The sequence below is a fragment of the Acipenser ruthenus genome, chromosome 18 (assembly GCF_902713425.1).
Source record: "Acipenser ruthenus chromosome 18, fAciRut3.2 maternal haplotype, whole genome shotgun sequence".
Lineage (NCBI taxonomy): Eukaryota > Metazoa > Chordata > Actinopteri > Acipenseriformes > Acipenseridae > Acipenser > Acipenser ruthenus.
Window position 1 is genome coordinate 20,284,962 of NC_081206.1, and position 19,489 is coordinate 20,304,450.

A 19,489-nucleotide genomic window follows, 5' to 3' on the forward strand; every position below is an offset into this window, starting at 1 on the left:
ATTATGTTTCAAAGAGGATTGAACAAGGAAATCAGGTTTAAAACTCATTTTTCTCACTGCTTTTTATTTTAACTGAATGGAAGAACACTCCACACCAGCCAAACCACCCACCTCAGGATGTTACACAAAGAATTCTGAAGCTGATGGCATTTAGGCTGTCCCTCCAGTACTGTCATTATACTATAGCTGTTTATATCCTTAGTATTTGCAGTACTCTAATACATCCTTAGTCTTGGTTTCTATTTAGATAAAAACATAATAAATAAACTGTACAAGTAAATATGCACACCCACACAATATACCTTTCTGCATAACGTAAAGCTGACAAAGTCTCTTCATAATTGATATGTGCAGGGCTTACTGTAGCAATCTAGAAAAAAATACAAGTTTACATTAGTTTACCAGCAATTCTTAGCCTATAACAGTAGTAATCAGCAGCATTTTGTATACAGAGGTAGAGTGGGTTTAGTAAATTGGGGATATCTAATCTCTAATCTTGAATGACACAGATCAGCTCCTGCAAGTTTCAGAACATTTTCTCCAAACCAGGAGGGATTAGTCTACATTCGACCAAGCTCTTGAGTGTATAGTGTATTTTTCTTACACTAACCTAAAACATTTTACCCCACAGCAACTGTCAGTTTTTCCTTTTTTTTTTTAATCACTTAGGATTCTATGGAAGTAGACATTCTATTCTGAAGACTTTTTTTGTCTAACAAAATGAGATAATGAAAGCAGTAGATGGAAACTTTTCTAGGCACTGTCTTCACTTATTTGCACTTAAAAGCTACAGATGAATGCTAATTAAACATGAAGCATAATAGTCGTCACAAGTTTCAGAATTAATATATGTACAGATATACTTTTTTGTGCTGAACAAAGCAAAAATCGTCTTCTGCCCCATTTTAGATTCTTGTCAGTAGAGTGCGTTGCAAGGCAGCTTTTTGGCTGTGTGAAGATTTTTTTTGTATTGTATGTAAATGACTAACATTCATTTCGCCCTGTTGCCCTATTTGGAGCCCCACATTTTTATACCTCTTGCTTTCGATCAAGGGAAAACAGGGACCTATTCTCAATGCATTCATTATTGTAATAATTGATAACAATCATTGGTTGCTGATTGCACCCAAAGTTTAAACTTTAAAATAAATCAATTGAACTTACCAAGTAGCAACAGTAGATAACAGAGAAAGAGAATGGTATACAGTATGTCACACCTGTTGTGGAGCACCAGTAGATATACTATTGACATCAAAAGGCTCCAACCATATCTCATGGTCAACTATTGCAAGAACATTTTCACTGCTTTATGACTTTTTCTCTGGCAAATCAATGCATTTAAAAAAAAAAAATGTAACCTCTCGGAAGGCAAGTGGTAAAGCATTCTACTGTTTATGTTACTTCAGGACACTGTAGGGTATCAAACACATCTGCTTGTATTTCCTCACCATCACGGTTTTGCTGTTTCCCCCCAGCGCTGTGCGGAGTAGCCTGGTGAGAGTTGAGTTCCTGTATGGGATGTGATGGATCTTTTTGCCCACAGCCTTGTCTGACAAAGCACTAAAGAGAATAGAGTGATGCTGTAACTTAAAATCATGGAAATAACACAAACAACTAATGAAAACAAATCTACTAAATGGTTTTCTTTTCTTAGGCAATGCATGCCTGGAAGCAAAATGTATATAAGAGTCACGGTTACTTTAAACAATTCCCAGACTTTTACAACGGACACATTAACAAAATAAGAACTGGAAACCAAATACTGTGCATGGGATGAGATCATGATTTATTTTTGTACACCCTATTTATTCTATAACTACCAATTTCATCTATAAAATAAAAAAAATATTTCAATATCTCAGCTACATTGTAAACTTAGTTTTTTCTCAAAAAGAAAATAATTTAAAAAGTAACTTAAATTTTTTGTTGCTTTAAAAAAAAAAAAAAAAAATATAGCTTAATTATATATATCCCCAATCCTACACAGTGCAAACCCAGGACATTCCACGAGATGCTCAAAGACAAGAGCAACTAAAGAGTAGCTATGAGCAAAGTCATACAGTATAAGGTTTATGGGTAGATACTCCTGGAGCCCATGGATAAACAGATAAATAGTAGTAGGTTTGACTGTAGCTTTAGACAAATAGTAAAAACTCATGACTTATGTATTATAAGCTTAACTATATAACAAAATAAATACACTTTGCAGAACCATTAAGAGAGAAATAAAACATTAAGAAACTACCACAGGTCACGTTGATTAATAGACAAAACATTTCAGCTATGCCTTCATCAGTGTAGTTTCATAAAGTTTTACCTTGTTGAAGCTATGGATGATAAAGTAGAGTGAAAGAATAGTAGAGCATTATTAGTAGGGTCAATGGTATGTAAAATAAACGGCTGATAAACTGTATAATTCTCATCCACATTTACTACTTTTGACAGTTGCAGCTACTAAGTGGGGGAAAATGTAAATGTTATTTGTTTTCTATACTGCATTAAGGCAGCATGGCCCCATGTTACCTGATCACATTTCCCAGTGTGGTGAGGCTAAGGTTGATTGCTCTTGCTTCGTTGAATCTGTCTGATGTGCTTCCTGAACTCCTCTGTTTCTCACTGCCAGCCAAATCCACTAGATCAATCTCAGACTGTTTCAGGCAATGCTCTTTGGTTAAAACCTGGGTGAGAGATTAGGCATGCAGAGCTGCAGTGATAATCAATCATCCACTTTGTGCAAAGCTTTTCACTGGAGTCATTTTATAGGAAGCGTTCCACCTATTTAAATGGAAAATCTGTGCTAACTCACTTCTGAAATGTTATGACTTCCACACTTCTCTAAGAGCTTACCTAGTCTATTGTGGTGGAAGTTTAATCTCTTATACCTGTAGTTAACCCTTTAACACACCAAGTATTGGCTAAGCTCATAGAATAATTAATTATTAAAGCATGACAGGGGGTGTGACATGAGATATAGAGGACGTATTGCCAGTGCAGGACTTCAGTAGAGGTACAGTAGCAACGGTATTTAAAGTCCTTATCCCTAGGCCAAAAAACATGTGAAAATGGGGTCAGGTTAAACTGGATAATCAATTGCCAAATTAGCCTGGCAACTGCTTTATTATGTGACTTCTGTTTTTACCTGACTGACCATCGTCCAACAATCATAGTCTTGTTATCTTTTTAGGGGCACGGTCATTTCTGTCCACTGCTAAACTGAAAACATGTGATACAGCTAACAAGCATCAAAAGGCAAGCTAATAGCCTCACTGCAATTTACTTTGGCACAAAATGTAACAGGTGGGGAGGCTGGGAGCAAACCAATGATCAAACATTCTAAAAATCTTTGGGCTCCTTACGAACAATTATAGAGCCACATCTCACATGGGTCAGAATCTACAACAGCAGTGTGTTGCATGGCTTCCCCAAAAGTTCATAGGATATGTTCTTTGATTTGATATTTGTATGGAGAGCAGGCAGGGGACAGACAGTAAAGTAATAAGCAAATCAATGTTATGTTCTTCAGTTCCTGTGTTTGAATAGGTTGAATGCTAGAAATGTCCAAGCTTTTAACTGGAAATGTCATTTAATGATTGTATATCTATGAGATTATTACCCAGGCTTCAGCCAAGTTGGACCAGCCATTGCCTTAGCTTAAAAATAGACAATGGGGAAGCACAGTTGATCCTTCATATTTTAAAAGCACAGATAACTGTGTCAAGCCAATTTGCTATTGAATCTACTTAACCTTTTTTTAATGTAATGTTACCTCTTGTCTGCAGTAATATTTCCTGAACAGAAATAGCAAACACTGGGCAACTCACTGGAGCAATAGAGTACACCATTTATAGTTTTAAAAATATATACTTACTTTTAGTTTAGCTTTTTACACTTGGGTACCCATAATGCCCCTGCGACAGGAAGTAGTTGTTTAGACATTGTAGTAAGGTGATTTTTGAGTTTGAGTCTGTTTGCTTTATTATTTTTCTTTCTCTGAAGTTTGATACAATTTAGCATCTGCTTCAGCTATTAAATATCCATCAAACATATTTTAACTTTATAGTTTTTTATCTTGGTAGTTTTGTTTTAAGGATAAGAAACAGTAAAGGTGCAATATAGATTTAAAAAATACAGCACCACTTTATAACAAACATTATCTCCGTATTTTATGACACTATTCAATCAATCTTCCAGATACAGAAATACAAGCACTGAACACTCATGTTAACATGTAATAAAGCCCAGAACTGAAAATAACACTTCTAGAATAGAGTCAAAAGAATGCGAATGCTACAATGCACTATAAGGGTAGTGGCAATAAACAATAAAGCATTAACTTTATGGACGGAGTATAGGAGGACTCATGAGTGGATAAACACAAAACCAGCCTTAATTATTGAACCAAAGGCAAAAGAAGAAAAAAAAACTATTAGCAAGGTCAGAGGCATTTCTCCTTGCTGTCTTGCATTACAGAAATGCTCATAGACTTGCAGTTATATATTATAGTTATAGATAGAGTTTTGTTAAGGCTCGAGACAAGTAATTATAACTGTAGTTTACAAACTATGGGGCACCATTTGTAACCATCACATTTTGTAAACCAAAGAGTCTTTTGTCCAGGGAATGATTTATTCCTAGTTTTGTTGTGTCGACACAGCGCTTTGGCATGATTTTTATCAGCACATAGATTGATCTTAGCAATTGTGCATGAAGTCATAAAATGGATTTTGACTTTACAAAGGGCACGCCACAGATATAATAGCTCTCTCTGTTAGCTTCCTTGTGAATGTGTATAAGAATGGATAGCAATTAGAACATGTTTAAATCTTACCAGAAATAGAACTGAACGTCTAATACTTTATTGATTAACTTCCAAGCTTTGTGAATATAATGTTATTCATATCTGTTTTATGGACATTAGTAGGTACTGTATGTAGCTTCAAATGGCATTTTAATTAATTATCTTTAACATTCTCTTACCGTCCTTCTTATTCATGTTGAAATTCTGCAGCCAAAGAAATTAAAATGTTTACTTTTTGAATGTTGTTCTTTGATGTTGGCGCCATTAATGAAATTTGTTTGGCTCAATGCCACATGCATGTACTGTAGAAACCATAGCAATGCTCTCTTGATAAATCATTGGATGATGATTAATAAGAAGTGTACTTATTAAACAGTTCTTAAATCAGTACTGTGAAGAAGGCACTAGCAGAAACCTCTGTCTACTTGACAGTTTCTTATGATATATATCCATTAGATTCAATGCAGTAAGGAAGTGTGAACAAATTGTCATTAATCAAATGAAATGCAAACGTAAAAAATAAATTCTGCTGTGTAAGATGTATGTTGATGAAACAGCCAACAGGCATATTGAGATCAGTAAACTAATGGTGGACCCTTATGCACTGAGAACACTAACTATTACAAAAGCTAGTGGAAATACTGTATTGTGACATGCCTTGGTCATAGGCCAAGGCCCTGCACGTCATAAATGTAGTAAAACATGTGAAAATGTGTTGTTTGAATGGGAGGCCTGACCTTATTAGAGTGGAATAAAAATAGGTTAATTGTTTGCTGATTTAATCACATATATAAAAGAACACTCAGAGTAGAAACAGGCAAGGTTAAATAGGCAATCAATTAACCAATTTAACCTGACCACATTCTGCACATGGATTTTCACTCCCTTACATTTAGGTCAGGCCTCGCATTAAAATAACACATTTTCACAGTGTTAACGACGTAAATTTTTACACTGACCAATGGCATTCATCCCGTGCTGTAGCCGACAGCTAAACCCTTATTAACAGTAATCTCACTTTCTTGGCATATGAACATGTCCTCTTTGGAAATTGAATGTTCAAGGGCTATCCCTGTATCAAAATGTACAGATAGCTGCCTTACCTGTTTAAAGCGCAGATTGATCACCATATGGGACCTGCTGCTTGTTGCATTCATATTGGTAGCAGCCGTGCTTCTGTTTCGTATGCCTTCCCGCAACAGGGCCTCCAGTTTCTCATAGCTGTCACAAGACACTGCTTTGAGGCATTCAACGTAAAATCCTTTCCTGCCTTCTCGAACCCGCAGACCACCAGGCTTTCGAACTTTAGATAACAGGTCTTGAACCTTCAAAGCAAGTGCACTCTCATTGAAGGCTGCACACCAGAGTAAGCAGTACATAGCTTCAAATGACAACTTAGAAAGAGCCAGCACTATCTGGGAAAAGCTCAATTAAATGTAAGGGGAGAGTGGGATGGGCGAACGATAAATGTTGTTTGAAACTACATAGTTGCTTTTCAGTGCATTTACTCCAGTTTTTAATTAACTGTTATGTTTTTTAAAGAGGTCAAACGTAATTTTACAAAACTAGAACAAAACAATTAAGTAATATAATCCAAGTTCTTAAGCACTCTGATGGTGTTTTGTTTTTCATTTTCATTTTATAATCCCAACATTATTTTTTCTCCTGTCAAAAAAGTTAATTAAAGATTGGAGGAAACACTTTAAAAAATAAGACCCTTCAACTTTATATATATTATATAAAAAATATATATATTATTGGAATTAATTAAAATGAAGATTCATTCCATAATCAAGAAATGGTGTCTTATGTACAGTAGAAAAATAGGATGGGGTTTGTAATAGGAGAATAATAAACAAGTGCTTCAGAGATGTCATACACCACACAAAAAACATTATGATTTTTCTAAATATGTTTTCTAAAATGTACTGGTTTCCAAATCATAATGCTTAGTATATGACAGAAAGCTTGTGGAGTTTAAAATCCCAGCACTGAATTCACATGACAGCTGGTAGTGAGAACTCATGAGCTGGCAGTCAAACGAGGGAGTTAGTAAGCAATGGAACAAAGGCTGCTTGAATACTACCATCATTAAAAAGATATTGTACGAAGTAGCCAACATAGGGAATCAGGGGTCATTATGTACTGTATTACATACAGCACAGTATTTTATAAACAGAATTATTTACAAGCTGATGTATTTTGTGAATTGTGTCTGGAAGTGAAGATGAGAACATTTTACTGTGCACACAGTACCTGCTCATTATAAATCTCAAACATGCTGAAATAGACCTAAAAAGGAAGGGAAGAAAAAGTCAGTCATGTTTAAAATAAAAAAACAACCATTCACCAATTATCATGCAATAACTACAGCGTGCATCAAACTATATTGGGGGTGGGGGAGCTGTTATCAATAAGTACACTGTATGCATCCTCTAATTCTGTAGGTATTCATATAAAAAGTGCTTTGTTTTTTCCTTGTTAAAGAATACACTGTATCTAGTAAATAATGATCTAATCAGAAACATCAACAGAATGATGGAGCACACATGTAATGGGATATGAGGCTAAACTTATAATAAACTTTAACGACTGTTAAACAAGCATCTCGGATAGAGTATACCATTGATGGTACTAGCTGACGTGCTTGTTTACTTGACTTTGGGGATGCATTTTTACAGCACTGGGAAATCACCCTGGATTGCATCAACCATCTGTTTGTGGCTGTACAGAGATTAATTCAAACCAACCTGTAATTTCTTAATAGGTTTGTATCTTTTGAAGTTATAGATGGATAAAAGGATATAAAGCATCACTTTGTGGTTCTGTACACAGAGTAAAAAGGAATACTAATGTCCATGACCTCAGAGGCCTACTGGCAAGACAATGTGAAGGGGTGAGAGACACTCACGTGAAACTGTCTCTCAGGGCTCTGCTTCTCTCTGATCCCCCTGAACAGCTCCTCACAAATCATGGACACCAGGCCCTTGTTTTGCCCATAGCCTGTCATGGTGTAGCTTTTTCCAGATCCAGTCTGCCCATAAGCAAACAGGGTGGCATTGAATCCTCTCCACACATTCTCCAGAATGGTTCTGCCAAGGTCATTGAAGACCTTAGCCTGGGAGGATTAACAGAAACAGCAACATATAATATGAGGAAATAGTAGGTTATAATATATCATTCTGTGTAGTGCCTACTATAAATCACAGGTGTTTCTTATGTTTTTTTATCCCTCTCAGAGGTGTATTCTGTAATATATAAAATCTGCATCTCCCAGTTGCAAAATATTTTAGTCACAATATCCAACACCTTACAGACTACTGGTGTTTCTGCATCTAACTTTGCATAAATTACCAATATCAAAAGTGATGACTTGCATAATGAAGTGACAGCCTTTGGGGAATGTAAATGGATCCCAACAGAACAAAAAAAAGTGTCAATGCACCAAAGCTAATCTTTTTTTATTTTGTAATTTGTTTTACCAACCATTGTAAGTACTTTTCGTGGAATAATTACAAGGTATGGACAAGACGCCTGGTTGGTTGACCATTATTACAGTACACCGGTACATCATCTTGCTCATTTTTAAATACCATTGTACAATGTGTAGTCCTCAATTAAACATTGACTTTGATTATAAAGCTGGACTGTCTGGGTGCATTCACTAACCTGATCAGCATATCTGCTGTGATGACCATCAGAAATGTGGACTCCTTGTTCATTCTCGGTATACTCATCATGGGACCAATAGCAATGGTCAAAATGAAAACTCTTCCTGCTGTTGAGGTTTTTGGGGTCTGTGACCTGAGTACTGCTGCCCAGCATGGAGACAATGCACTTGCATTGCAGAACTTTCTCCCTCTTGCATAGCATACAAGAGAAATCAACGGCAGTACAGTATTAGTTTAGAATAGAGGTGAGAGCAGGTAGACAATCTGGAAACAGGTGGCAGTTTCAAGTATACTGTGCATATGGTAGCTTAGTAGAATGTAAACTCAAGATTCAAATCCATTTTGTTACATCTCTTATTTTTCTTATTGTCACTGGTCTTGTTTTTCTTATGTTGATTTTCTCAGCATATGTTTTATACTTTACTGTGGAAAATATTTTATTTTGATGTTGCCCTGGCACACTTACACTACTCTGCCATGTCAGAATCAGCTACCAAAGGAGGCTGACAATACACATTGCTGACATACAGTAGCACTGTGCAGCATGCAATTAAAAATATGTTGTGGAAATAATGTGGCATGCTTTTTTAAGAGTGAAAATGCCAGTCCAGCACAGTGTCACGGTGTAATAGAAAGAAAGTATCAGTTACTGACAGTGAGTCTTTCAATAAAAAAATCAAAAACTGTTTAAAAGTAAGACTTTTACTGAAACAGCTGTCTTGTCTTTCTCTGTTTTTTTATTAGAGTGTAAGTTCAAATCTAAAGGCATACACATATACATCCATTGCTACAAGCGAAATTAGCCCATATCATGCAATGAAGAAGACACAGCTTTAAAAGATACTTTAAAGATAAATTCTATCTAACTTATATGTAAGAAGTCATTGTTTAGCTGATGTTCTTTCAAACGGTTTTGTTAAAGATGAGAGGGAGGCTGGTAATTTGATAAATGCTGCTTGTCAGCACCTTTTTGCAAAGGCAGCTCTTTTACTGGTTTCCATTATTTCAAGTTGCTAATAGCAGGCAGCTTCTGACAGCAGCTATTACAAACGACAGACTCAATGCCATTAGGTACGTCCTGTTAACTGGACTTCAATGCGTTACAGTACTTTACAAACAGTTTCACCAACCCTCTTTCTTCATCCAATGTACCCCCAGGTAAAAACAAATGTGTCGTAATGTGAACGTAATGTGAACACCAGCAGATATTTTGCCTAACCATTATCTAGCAGTTTTGGTGTCCAACCTGTGTAACAGACCAATTAATATAATGAGCCCTAAATATCTAATCTAAAATATAGTGGATTGCTCAGTTTGATCTATATGCCTGCGGGATTGATCGGAATTCAAACAATTGGTACTGCACATTATTTATATAAGTCAGGACAAATGCATACCAATACTAAAATAGCCGTGTGAAAAATGTTAAACTGCCACACTTACTTAGAAACCCAGCTGTCTTTGTCAGAGACAATTGATCAACAGAGATTCAAGTCATTATTATTATTACGTTTTCTTATGCCTGCATTTGATACACAGTACTGGAACATCCATTTAGCCTATTGTCTAGAATCTTTACTTCTCCAGAGAAATGGACCAACTCAGTTCAGTTCTTCTGAGTTCAGATTGTTAATAGTGTCTATACAGTGAATTTTTTTTGATAAAAGAATACTGTACAACACGAAAACCCATGAGCTGAGAATACTACAAAAACAGGGGGAAGGATTCTGCAGAAACCTATCTATATACAGGCTGACAGACAGTAACCTGCAGCAAAAAAAAAAAAGTGAAAATAAAGATAATGTGTTCTTACCTGGTTAAAAGGACGTACCCTAACAGCAACTTTAATGCTGTCTGCATTTGGCATGTTGGGCTGCAGTGCTGACCGAAGTTTTAAACTGTTTCTACCTTCAAATAATGTTGATGTGGTCTGTGTACTGGGGATCCTAAGGGAGCTCTTTGGGAGCAAAAAAGTATGCCAAATGAAAAAGTGTGTCAAGTTATTCAGCTCAAATAAAAAGAAAATGTAATATACTCCCTTGGCAGTCAATGAATGCTGACTGGGAAGCGGAGAAGGGCAGAAGTGTCCTGTATTGATGGGACCTTAATATTTTATGCGCTAGTTTATGGCTAACAAAATAGACTGTGTTAAAAAACATCAACCGTTATACAAAGCAAAAAATATATTAATTTAAAAAATGTAAATAAGAAAGTAAGCTGAGCAATAAGAATATTTTCACACCCTTATTTTAAAATGTGAGAGGAGTTTCTGCTTTTTAAATATTTAACAGTCATAAATAATTACTCAGGGGTGTTAAATATGAATGAGACACTTTTTATGTGGTATATTAAGGCATGGGGAATGTATACAGTTTGGCAGTTCAGTGACTCACTATGAACTTCTGAGGGAGTAAATGGGAATCTGAACAGTATAAGAGTGGTACAGAAAATGTAAAGCTTAGGACCCATTCACACTTGGTATATATAAGTATATATAAGTAAAAAGTTATATAAGCACATATAAAAGTTGCATACAAACTCAGTCCTCTTATGCATTTGTTTTAATTTAATCAAATTATTTTGCACTGAAATTGGATTATGGGTTAGAAAATGTAATCATGGAAAATTTGAATTGTGGAATACAAATGTAAAATAATATCACTGAATGGCAATGCACATTTTAAAAACAGGACTTGAGCAGCTCAAATGAAATTCAAATTGTTGTTTTTTTTTTAGAATCAACCAAGAACTGACTAGCAGGTTGTAAAATAACACATTTAGACACTCCGTAAACTCTACTATCTTTATTAAAGACTAATGGAATACAATACTGCCAAAAGTGCCAATGTATAAATAAAATGAATACATTAAAGATCAAATTTAATATCTAAATACTGTAGAACAAGAATTCAAAAATATTAACAGTTCACACAAAAACAATGTTACATTGTAAACTTTGAACCTTCGGCAATGATGGTATTTTCAATGAGAATAGTATATTTTGCAGAAGCATTTTTACAATACTGAGGGATAAAAAAAATATATTCTAATTTATAGCCATACAATATATTCTAACTGTGTGTGTTGTGTCATTTTTCCTAGTTAGTTTTGCCACACTTAACGGTACGGTTGATGTGTCGTGGAATACAGCAGAGGAAACCGATTGATTGGCTGAAAGATCCTCAGCAGTCAATAATTATCAATATATTTTAATATATTACACTAATGCCCTATTCATATCACCTAAATAACATGTAACCATAATGTGAAACCAAAACATAACTGTGAATGGCAATCACGTGGTTTCAACGTGTGCTGCTTGTGCATTTATACAGGTAGTGAGGACAGGGTAAAAAACATGCCTACTCATGTTTGAGGGCTGGCCTGAAGTCATCTGTTTGCGATGGAGATGGGAAGGCACACGCAGCTGCAATGTTGTGAACTTCCTCACGCTTGACCTACCAATGAGCATCCACTCTGAAGGGTCTGCCCCGTGGGGAGACCAGAGTTCTTCACCCCTGAAACAGCCTCTCAGAGTGCTGACAAAGACCATTAGTCTTAGCTAACTAAGACAGTTTTATTTAACACCTACCCATTATTAACAGACGTGATAATTCAATAATTATTTTGTTATTTTTCAAGTTTGTTTTAAAGTATTTTACCACAAAACTCTCTATGTTCAATGTAATCTTAATTTAGAGCAACATTTCAATCGTACTACATTAAAATAAATTTAATTGGGTAGTAATTTGGGTTAAAATAAAATAACTTTGTGGATTCAAACTCAATGTCCATCCAGTAAACCAAGACGCTCTCACATAGTCTTTCAATTAATTGTTTTATAAAGAGACAAGTTTTGATAGTCCTTTCTATGACTTCATGGTCTTTTCGCTTTGGCCCCACTCTTGCCCTGTGAGAAACCATGGCAACCGTGGTACTTTCCGGTCTTGTGGATATAGACTTTACAATATCCTTTCTTAAGAACCAGTTCTTCTTTACCCATTTGAAAAAGAGCACACACAGAGACAGACCCAGACACATAATTCATTGTTTTGATATTATTTGGGGATTGAAATATCCTGTGCAATTAATCTTGCTTGTGGGGCCTGGGAAAGAGGCATCTTGGGAAATGTCATTGATTAAATGGCTCTAATAGTTGTCATTAATTTCTCCTGTCATCTCAAAAGCATGTCCCAACAAAATATCTATATACATCCAGGTCAGATGAACTGCTTTCATCTGTTTCTATTGATATTTTAATTATATATATTTATCCCATGTTGCTCAAAGAGCCAGCACACAGACTCCAAACAAAATAAAATACCTCATTTCTTTTTCTACTTTGACATAATGAAAAATCTGAAATTAAATGCCCCAAGTGTATTTGTGGCACTTGTTTGCACACAATCTGAGTAGCCTTCCAAGGTTCAATAAGCTTCTATTAAGTCTGGTCTAAAGTAGGCATCATAGCTCCACACAAATACCCATAGCAACAACAGCTACACAAATGATCATTTTAGCTGTAAAGACAATATGAATACATTTACAATATTGTTTGTATATAAAGCCATTTTCATTGACTAAGCAAAGCTTTGTATTAAGGTTAAAACTCAATTATGAATAATTCTGCAGGCAGCATCATAAAGCCTACAGGGGAAGCTTTAGCTAACATTTTTGACTGCAACTTTGAGTTCTATAATGGAATTGTCAATAAAAATAAGTCTTCCATTGTGTGTGGAAGAGTCTTCCATTGTCTATATAAGTACATATGCAAGCAGGTCCAATAACACATGAACAGGGCAGTGTGAGCCTCTTATGGTTATTACTGCAACGACTGGATGAGTTAAGCTTGTGTTAGAGATCGATATTAATTGTCTGTGGTATTCTGATTTACTGAGGCCAATGTTTAGTGAGTAGCTGATTGGAAAGAAGTGGCAAAGACTTCGAAGTTGTATGTATAGTTATTGTTCTTGTTATCATATGGTAGAATTAAAAGTTTTATAAGACACCATAATCAGTCTCTCAAGTTATTTGATAAGTTGTTACTAACATTCCATTGAGTCTGATGTGGGAATTCAGATGACATATGAAATGATCTTCATCAGACAAAAAGAAGAAACAAAATACGATAATAGATATGTATAGAAAATCTGAATAGAGAAGAGGGGTAAAGAATGTTAAGGGACCATATCTTCTTTATTATCTTTGGTAATAGTTGAATTTGAACATGGTTTATTCTATGCCAGAGTCCATCTACTATACTGGATGATGCTGGATACTTCTGTTGATTTACACACATGATGTATACAATTTTAGTAAGTAAAGGGTATCGTGTCTGTCAACTGCCAAGTTAACAGCCCATTGCACATGCACATTGTTTGTGAGAAAAAGCCATAAAAGGTTTGTCAATATTTGTCATCCATTGGACAATGCTGCCATCTGATGGTACAAGCCTGAATTCTACAATATACAGACAATACACTTTTGCCTATTTATTTATTTATTTATTTAAATTTTTCAATGCCTGTTTTTTTTTTTTTTGTTTAATCCTTAAGGTCCTTAAGGCCCCAGAGACAGCCACATTGATATGGTACTTTTATAAGAAGCTGTTACAACCTACTGTAGGCATTTGGCAGTGGTTAACCAGTTTAGAGGTTAATAGGTAATATTTGTTTGATTGCATTCCCCAAGTTAGTTTTATCTGTAAGGATACAATATTCCTCCATCCCACCACCTGCTTGCACTTACATAACGTGTGCTGCCAATAGGCAACTTGTGCTACCACTTTCAACATTGTTTTCAAAATGGTGTTTGATATACTTTTACATTTTACAGGAAATTATATTTCAATATGAAATCCTAGTGTAACAAACTATTTTCCAAACCATACAGGACACTACACCTTGAATGGTTAATATTAAAAGATGCAAAATATAATCAGGATATTAGATCCCTAGAGCTTTACTTTACAAAAGGAAATATCCACAGGGTAATGCTACACCAGACTACATCAGCGGCGATATGTTTAATTTATAAGCTTTAAAAAAAAAAAAAAGTGTTCAATGCCATTTTAAAAACTCATTTTAATCCCACAGATACTGATGTTTGCATAATTATATATTACACTACCTGCGTTGTATATAAAATTCAGTATAAACACACTCAGTATTCATATCATGAAAGTTAAAATGTTCATATCTCAACCTAGCAACCTTCATTTTCAATAACACATGGTTTGGGACTTATTTATTAACAGATATGCCCTGTTCATAATTACTTCCAGTCCTGTTTGATTAATTACTGTTTGCATTACCTACGGCAGTGCCTGAGCCTCCTGCTGGTTTGCACAATGAACACACTTTAATAATAGTTGTCCTGCATTTTAATAGATTCTATACAAAGGGCTGTACTTTGCATATGGAGTGACAGCCTATGAAATATACCAATACAGTTTTGGTATAACACAAAAAAAAAAAAAAATTAATATTGCCTTTGTCAGAAGTTGTATTTGAAGACTTATTTCAGGATTGTCACAAAGTACTGTATCTGTTTTGCAGTACATTGACTTTTGTCCAATTATGATCATGTAACTTTAAAATTAAAATACAGCTCTTCACTCTATCCTCAGTCTTTTCTGCATAGTAGACAATTGTGTCCATCTCAAACTGATATGTCTTTGCTCCAGCAAACATTAACTAGCAGCTAGTTGTTTTAGGTGTTCAATACTGCAGAGTTGAATATTCAGCTTATTTGCACAGCACTACCTTCTGATATGCCTACTTTATTTCTTAATACAGTACTTTATAAGAAAGAGGACCTGTGTATGAAAGCTGTATTTAATGTGCAGTACCAAATGATACATGCTTCAAACCAACTTTAAAATGGCGGCACAACCAGTTTAGTTTTAAAAAAGATTTATATATCATATGAATGAAATGATGACGGTCTTGTCATTACCTGCCTCCCTTCACTCTTTTCGGCTCTTTGTTTCGGAGCAGACTGGGAGAAAATTCCATGATGGTGGGGGTGCTGTCTTCCTGTAGCATGGGGAATCTTTTTGGCTAAAAAGAAGAGAAAATACCGTTTAATATTAATGCTATAATTATAATGAAGGGTTTGTACAGAGCTCCCCTACCTCCAAGCTCTTTTCAGAGAAGATAAACGATCAGCTATTACACATGTAGACACTTAACAGTTACACAGCTGTTAAACAGCAGGATGATCATACAGTGATTATTATTGTGACGCAATCAATCATTTGACTGCTGCTTTCACTATTTGTTTTTTAGATCCTGATGCTCAGAAAAGCAGGTGCGTGCAAGTCCTTTTCTGGAAGCCTGGGCTTGAACCAAGTTTAGTTCACAAATGAAATGTGTTTATTGACAGTGTTGGCAATATCGACATAGCGCACCTTTGCGGTTTTGAAGGCAGCTTCAAAGAGAGATGTTAGGGATCGGACGGGCAGGGAGATGGAACTGCTCCCTCGCTTGCTCTAAAAGGCAGGCTTGAGACCTGCTAGAAGGGCAATATGGGGACTTCTCCAAGGCAGTTCATTACATACATTTAAAAAAAATGTAATTCTTCCACTGACAGTACAAACCTAAACACGTTGTACGTTCAGATGGAGGATGACGTGCTCACTGAGCATTATAAAAAGCACTGTTCTATGAAAGGCTATAGAGGTCGAAATGGATTTAAGGGCTACTTAATGGGCAGAAGAGAAATACCGCCTGCTTGAAGTCACAGGAAGGGTTCACCTCACTGAATCATTAAAGGTCCTTAAAGCACTCCAGAGTGTAAAACAGGACTCATTTGCAGTATTACAAATTTAAATATCAAAGGTAATAACCATACTCTCATTACCGTAACAACTTTATTTTTTTATGTTCATTCTGAATTGTGTGAACCCCATTTATCCTGCACATCACTGTAGATTCACTCCCTGTGAATGTGGCCTTAGAAGGGGGGTGGACCTGGTACTAAGGGACATAGATTTTTTTGTAACAAATTCATGTAACTGGATTATTTACAAATTCTTAGTTTAGACAATGTATTTAACACTTTATTGATTAAATACCATTCTAGATTGTTTTTATTTTATATCTTATATGCAAACAAAATTGACTGTTTTTAGTATATACAAATAAAATGAGTAACTTCTTGTTACATTAACATTTTCAAATTAAATATATGTCTAAAATGCAAATTTAACAGATGTTTGATCATTTTTAGACTGCAGATGGTGGCCTTAATATTGAATACAAGGGTGACCTAATATTGAAGGTTACTTCTACGTCAATAGTAAATCATAAAAAAAAGTCCTAATTGAGAAATGGTCTTTACACTGGGATGGCCATAAAGCAAGGTTGTATTAAAAGACATACAATGTTAATTAAATGATCTGAAAATATTATCAGATTTTTGGTTTAGTAGAGGTATAATGGCTTGCTTTAGTTAAATTAGGATATTGTTTGAAAATTACAGCCCCACTAAACCTATTTGTAATGCATCCTGCAGCAATTGTTTCATATTTTTAATTTTCAGCGCTGATGATCTTTTATTAGCTGCGCAAGAACAACTCTTGATTGTATTTGAACTAATTTGGAAAAGTTGCTGAATTTGCAGTTCCTTATATTGCAAAATGAAATAGATTTGTGTCATTTTTTCCAAGAACATGCATAGAAAACGTTTTTGCTATTGGCGCCTTCAGCTAGTTACGGGGTTCCTTAGTATACCACCTTCCAAATGTCACCACCTAGATCAATGAATGTCTCATTTTGGACTACTGAGAGGCTCACCTTGTAAAGGCACAGAGGTGTGGTGTGCAGGGTGAGTCACCGAGTCAGGGGTAAGGGAGGCAAAAAGTCTAGGATCGTCTCTTCATCATCTTATCCCCGTTATCTAAAACAGGTGAAACTTCCTGGTTGGTTATGTCTCATATCTCTAACTAGCTGGGTCTCCTCTTGCTTAAAGGGATAATTTATATACATTGTCCTATTATTCCATTTCTTATCTGTTTAATATCCTAGTATGAGTGGTCTGTATGATTCTCTATAGTTGTGTCATCTTAGTACACTGATGAAGGCACAATTCGGAAACATACTGTACTGATGAAGGTAGAAGCCTAAACATTTTGGTTTTTACTGGATGAATTTTTTGCTGGAATAGTTAGTAAGCATGTCAAATAATATCTTAAACAGAAAACAATAGAGCTTCATCAAGAACATACATATTAGGATTTTAAACAGGTAAGACACTAAATAGTAGGGAAATATAAATTATATAAAAGTACCCCTTTAATGAACCACAGACAAGAGATGAAAGAAAGCAGGATGCTTTACCTATTTTTACCTACAGAAACCTATTAAAATGTCTGAACCTGGAAGTTTCCAATTCCTGCAAGGTCTGACCATAATTATTTTTCTGTCTTGACCCTACTATTTGTTGATATATAAAATAAATCTACAGCAACAATTTGGTGAGTTAAGAGATTATGAAATATATTTGCTAATAAAAAATAGTGTTTCTACTATCAAAATCAAGAGGAAACTCATTTGTGATTTGCATTTTAAATTGCATGACATCTGCTGAGACTATACCAGTGGTCCCATTAAACTATAATAAAAAAAGAGGGCCTCCTCATTAGTTATGGAATATGACAGAACCTGATAAATGCCCCTTCCTGAAGCAGATGAGACTCAACGCACCTGGAGGCTGGGCTCTGCACCTGACTCACATTTGACATACAGCTGCGTTATTGAGATGACAGCAACAGGCTGGCTGTCATCCAGATGGCTTTTTATTATGCACTTTTGCTGTCCAAAGACTTTAATAATGCTGGACAGCTTGTTGACCGTACAACCTTACCCATCATTTTAAACACACTGTTCTGCAGTGCAAAGAATATTTTTTCTGAGAGTAATAAAATAAAAAATATATATGGTAACATTTTAAAACTATCAAACTCAGGATAAGCACCTAAATGTTTGTTCTCAGTAGTTTTTTTGCTAGTTTTATACAAGCAGATAAACATTTTATTCCCTAATGTAGTTTTGTTCCAACTTCTTTAGATTATTGTGCAGATAATGTGTATAAGGATCTTGTGGTTTCCTATAGCTTTGTAAGATACCTTGCAAGTGGTTGAGGAAGCTGTGTGTGAAGAAATATAATTGCTGCAGTTAGCTTATTAAAAATGTATTGGTCTGTTTAAATTAGGGGTGGCCAAAGTTGGCCTTTCCAGTCTAGTCCTGGTCTTGTTCTAACCCAGATCTAAATTGTTTAATTGAACCAATTAAACCACCATCCAGACTGTGAAGTAGTGCCTTGTCTAATTTTACCTGTTAAACCTTGAGTGGTGGCCCTCCAGGACTGTGATTGGACACCCCAAGTTTAAATTGATCTGGGTATAAATAATGCAATATATCTTCAGCCATTGGTGACTAAGAGAAGTGTCAGTACAAGGCTTCCAAACTCTCCAGGTAACAGATGCCAGGAAGTCAAGGAAGCGGTCACTGCAGGTTTACAGAATTAAACAAGTGTGACATATGCTGGATGCCAAGCTGAGCTGCTGAGCAGCTGCTGCGCAAAGCCTGATGCATATTTACATTTTCACTCAAAATGTAAATATAGTAGTTGTACCGGTTACTAATTTACCATAATTATGCTCTCTGGGCTATAGGTCTCAAATGTCCAATTATGAAAGAAACACTTTATAGCAAACATACATTTTACATTTTTAAACATGAAATCTGGTACTACACTAAGGATGTTCTCGTTTAGCTTAACTTATTTTTAGGAAGTCTGTTACTGTTTCACTTCCTAAGTCATTTGTCACCTCAGCAGTGTCGTATTTTAAAATGAAAATAATATTAGTACATGACAGGAAGGGTTTGTGGAATTATTTTGTTAGCTACCAAACCTTTAAATCGTGGAGGTTTGCTTCTCTTAAGCCAGCATATAAATAAGCAACTTTAACATCCTGCAATTTAATTGTATATCCTTGAGAAAAGTATTGGAATGT

The 19,489-nt window shown here is 35.4% G+C and overlaps 1 protein-coding gene across 12 annotated transcripts in view; it reads right to left on the reverse strand.

The window, feature by feature from the left end:
* LOC117963949 (kinesin-like protein KIF28) overlaps window positions 1–19,489 on the reverse strand; it is a 55,601-nt gene that overhangs the window by 22,617 nt on the left and 13,495 nt on the right. For 11 of the 12 annotated variants that reach the window (XM_058991469.1, XM_058991470.1, XM_058991464.1 and 8 more), the window contains 9 exons: window positions 15,427–15,530; window positions 10,283–10,426; window positions 8,468–8,659; window positions 7,710–7,916; window positions 7,055–7,090; window positions 5,902–6,123; window positions 2,524–2,678; window positions 1,449–1,560; window positions 303–370 (listed from right to left, as the gene is read on the reverse strand). In XM_058991469.1, the coding sequence (XP_058847452.1) occupies window positions 303–370; window positions 1,449–1,560; window positions 2,524–2,678; window positions 5,902–6,123; window positions 7,055–7,090; window positions 7,710–7,916; window positions 8,468–8,659; window positions 10,283–10,426; window positions 15,427–15,530 (1,240 nt within the window). Of the gene's footprint in view, window positions 1–302; window positions 371–1,448; window positions 1,561–2,523; window positions 2,679–5,901; window positions 6,124–7,054; window positions 7,091–7,709; window positions 7,917–8,467; window positions 10,226–10,282; window positions 10,427–15,426; window positions 15,531–19,489 lie in introns of those variants that run through there. The other variant, XM_058991472.1, reaches the window with a different exon arrangement.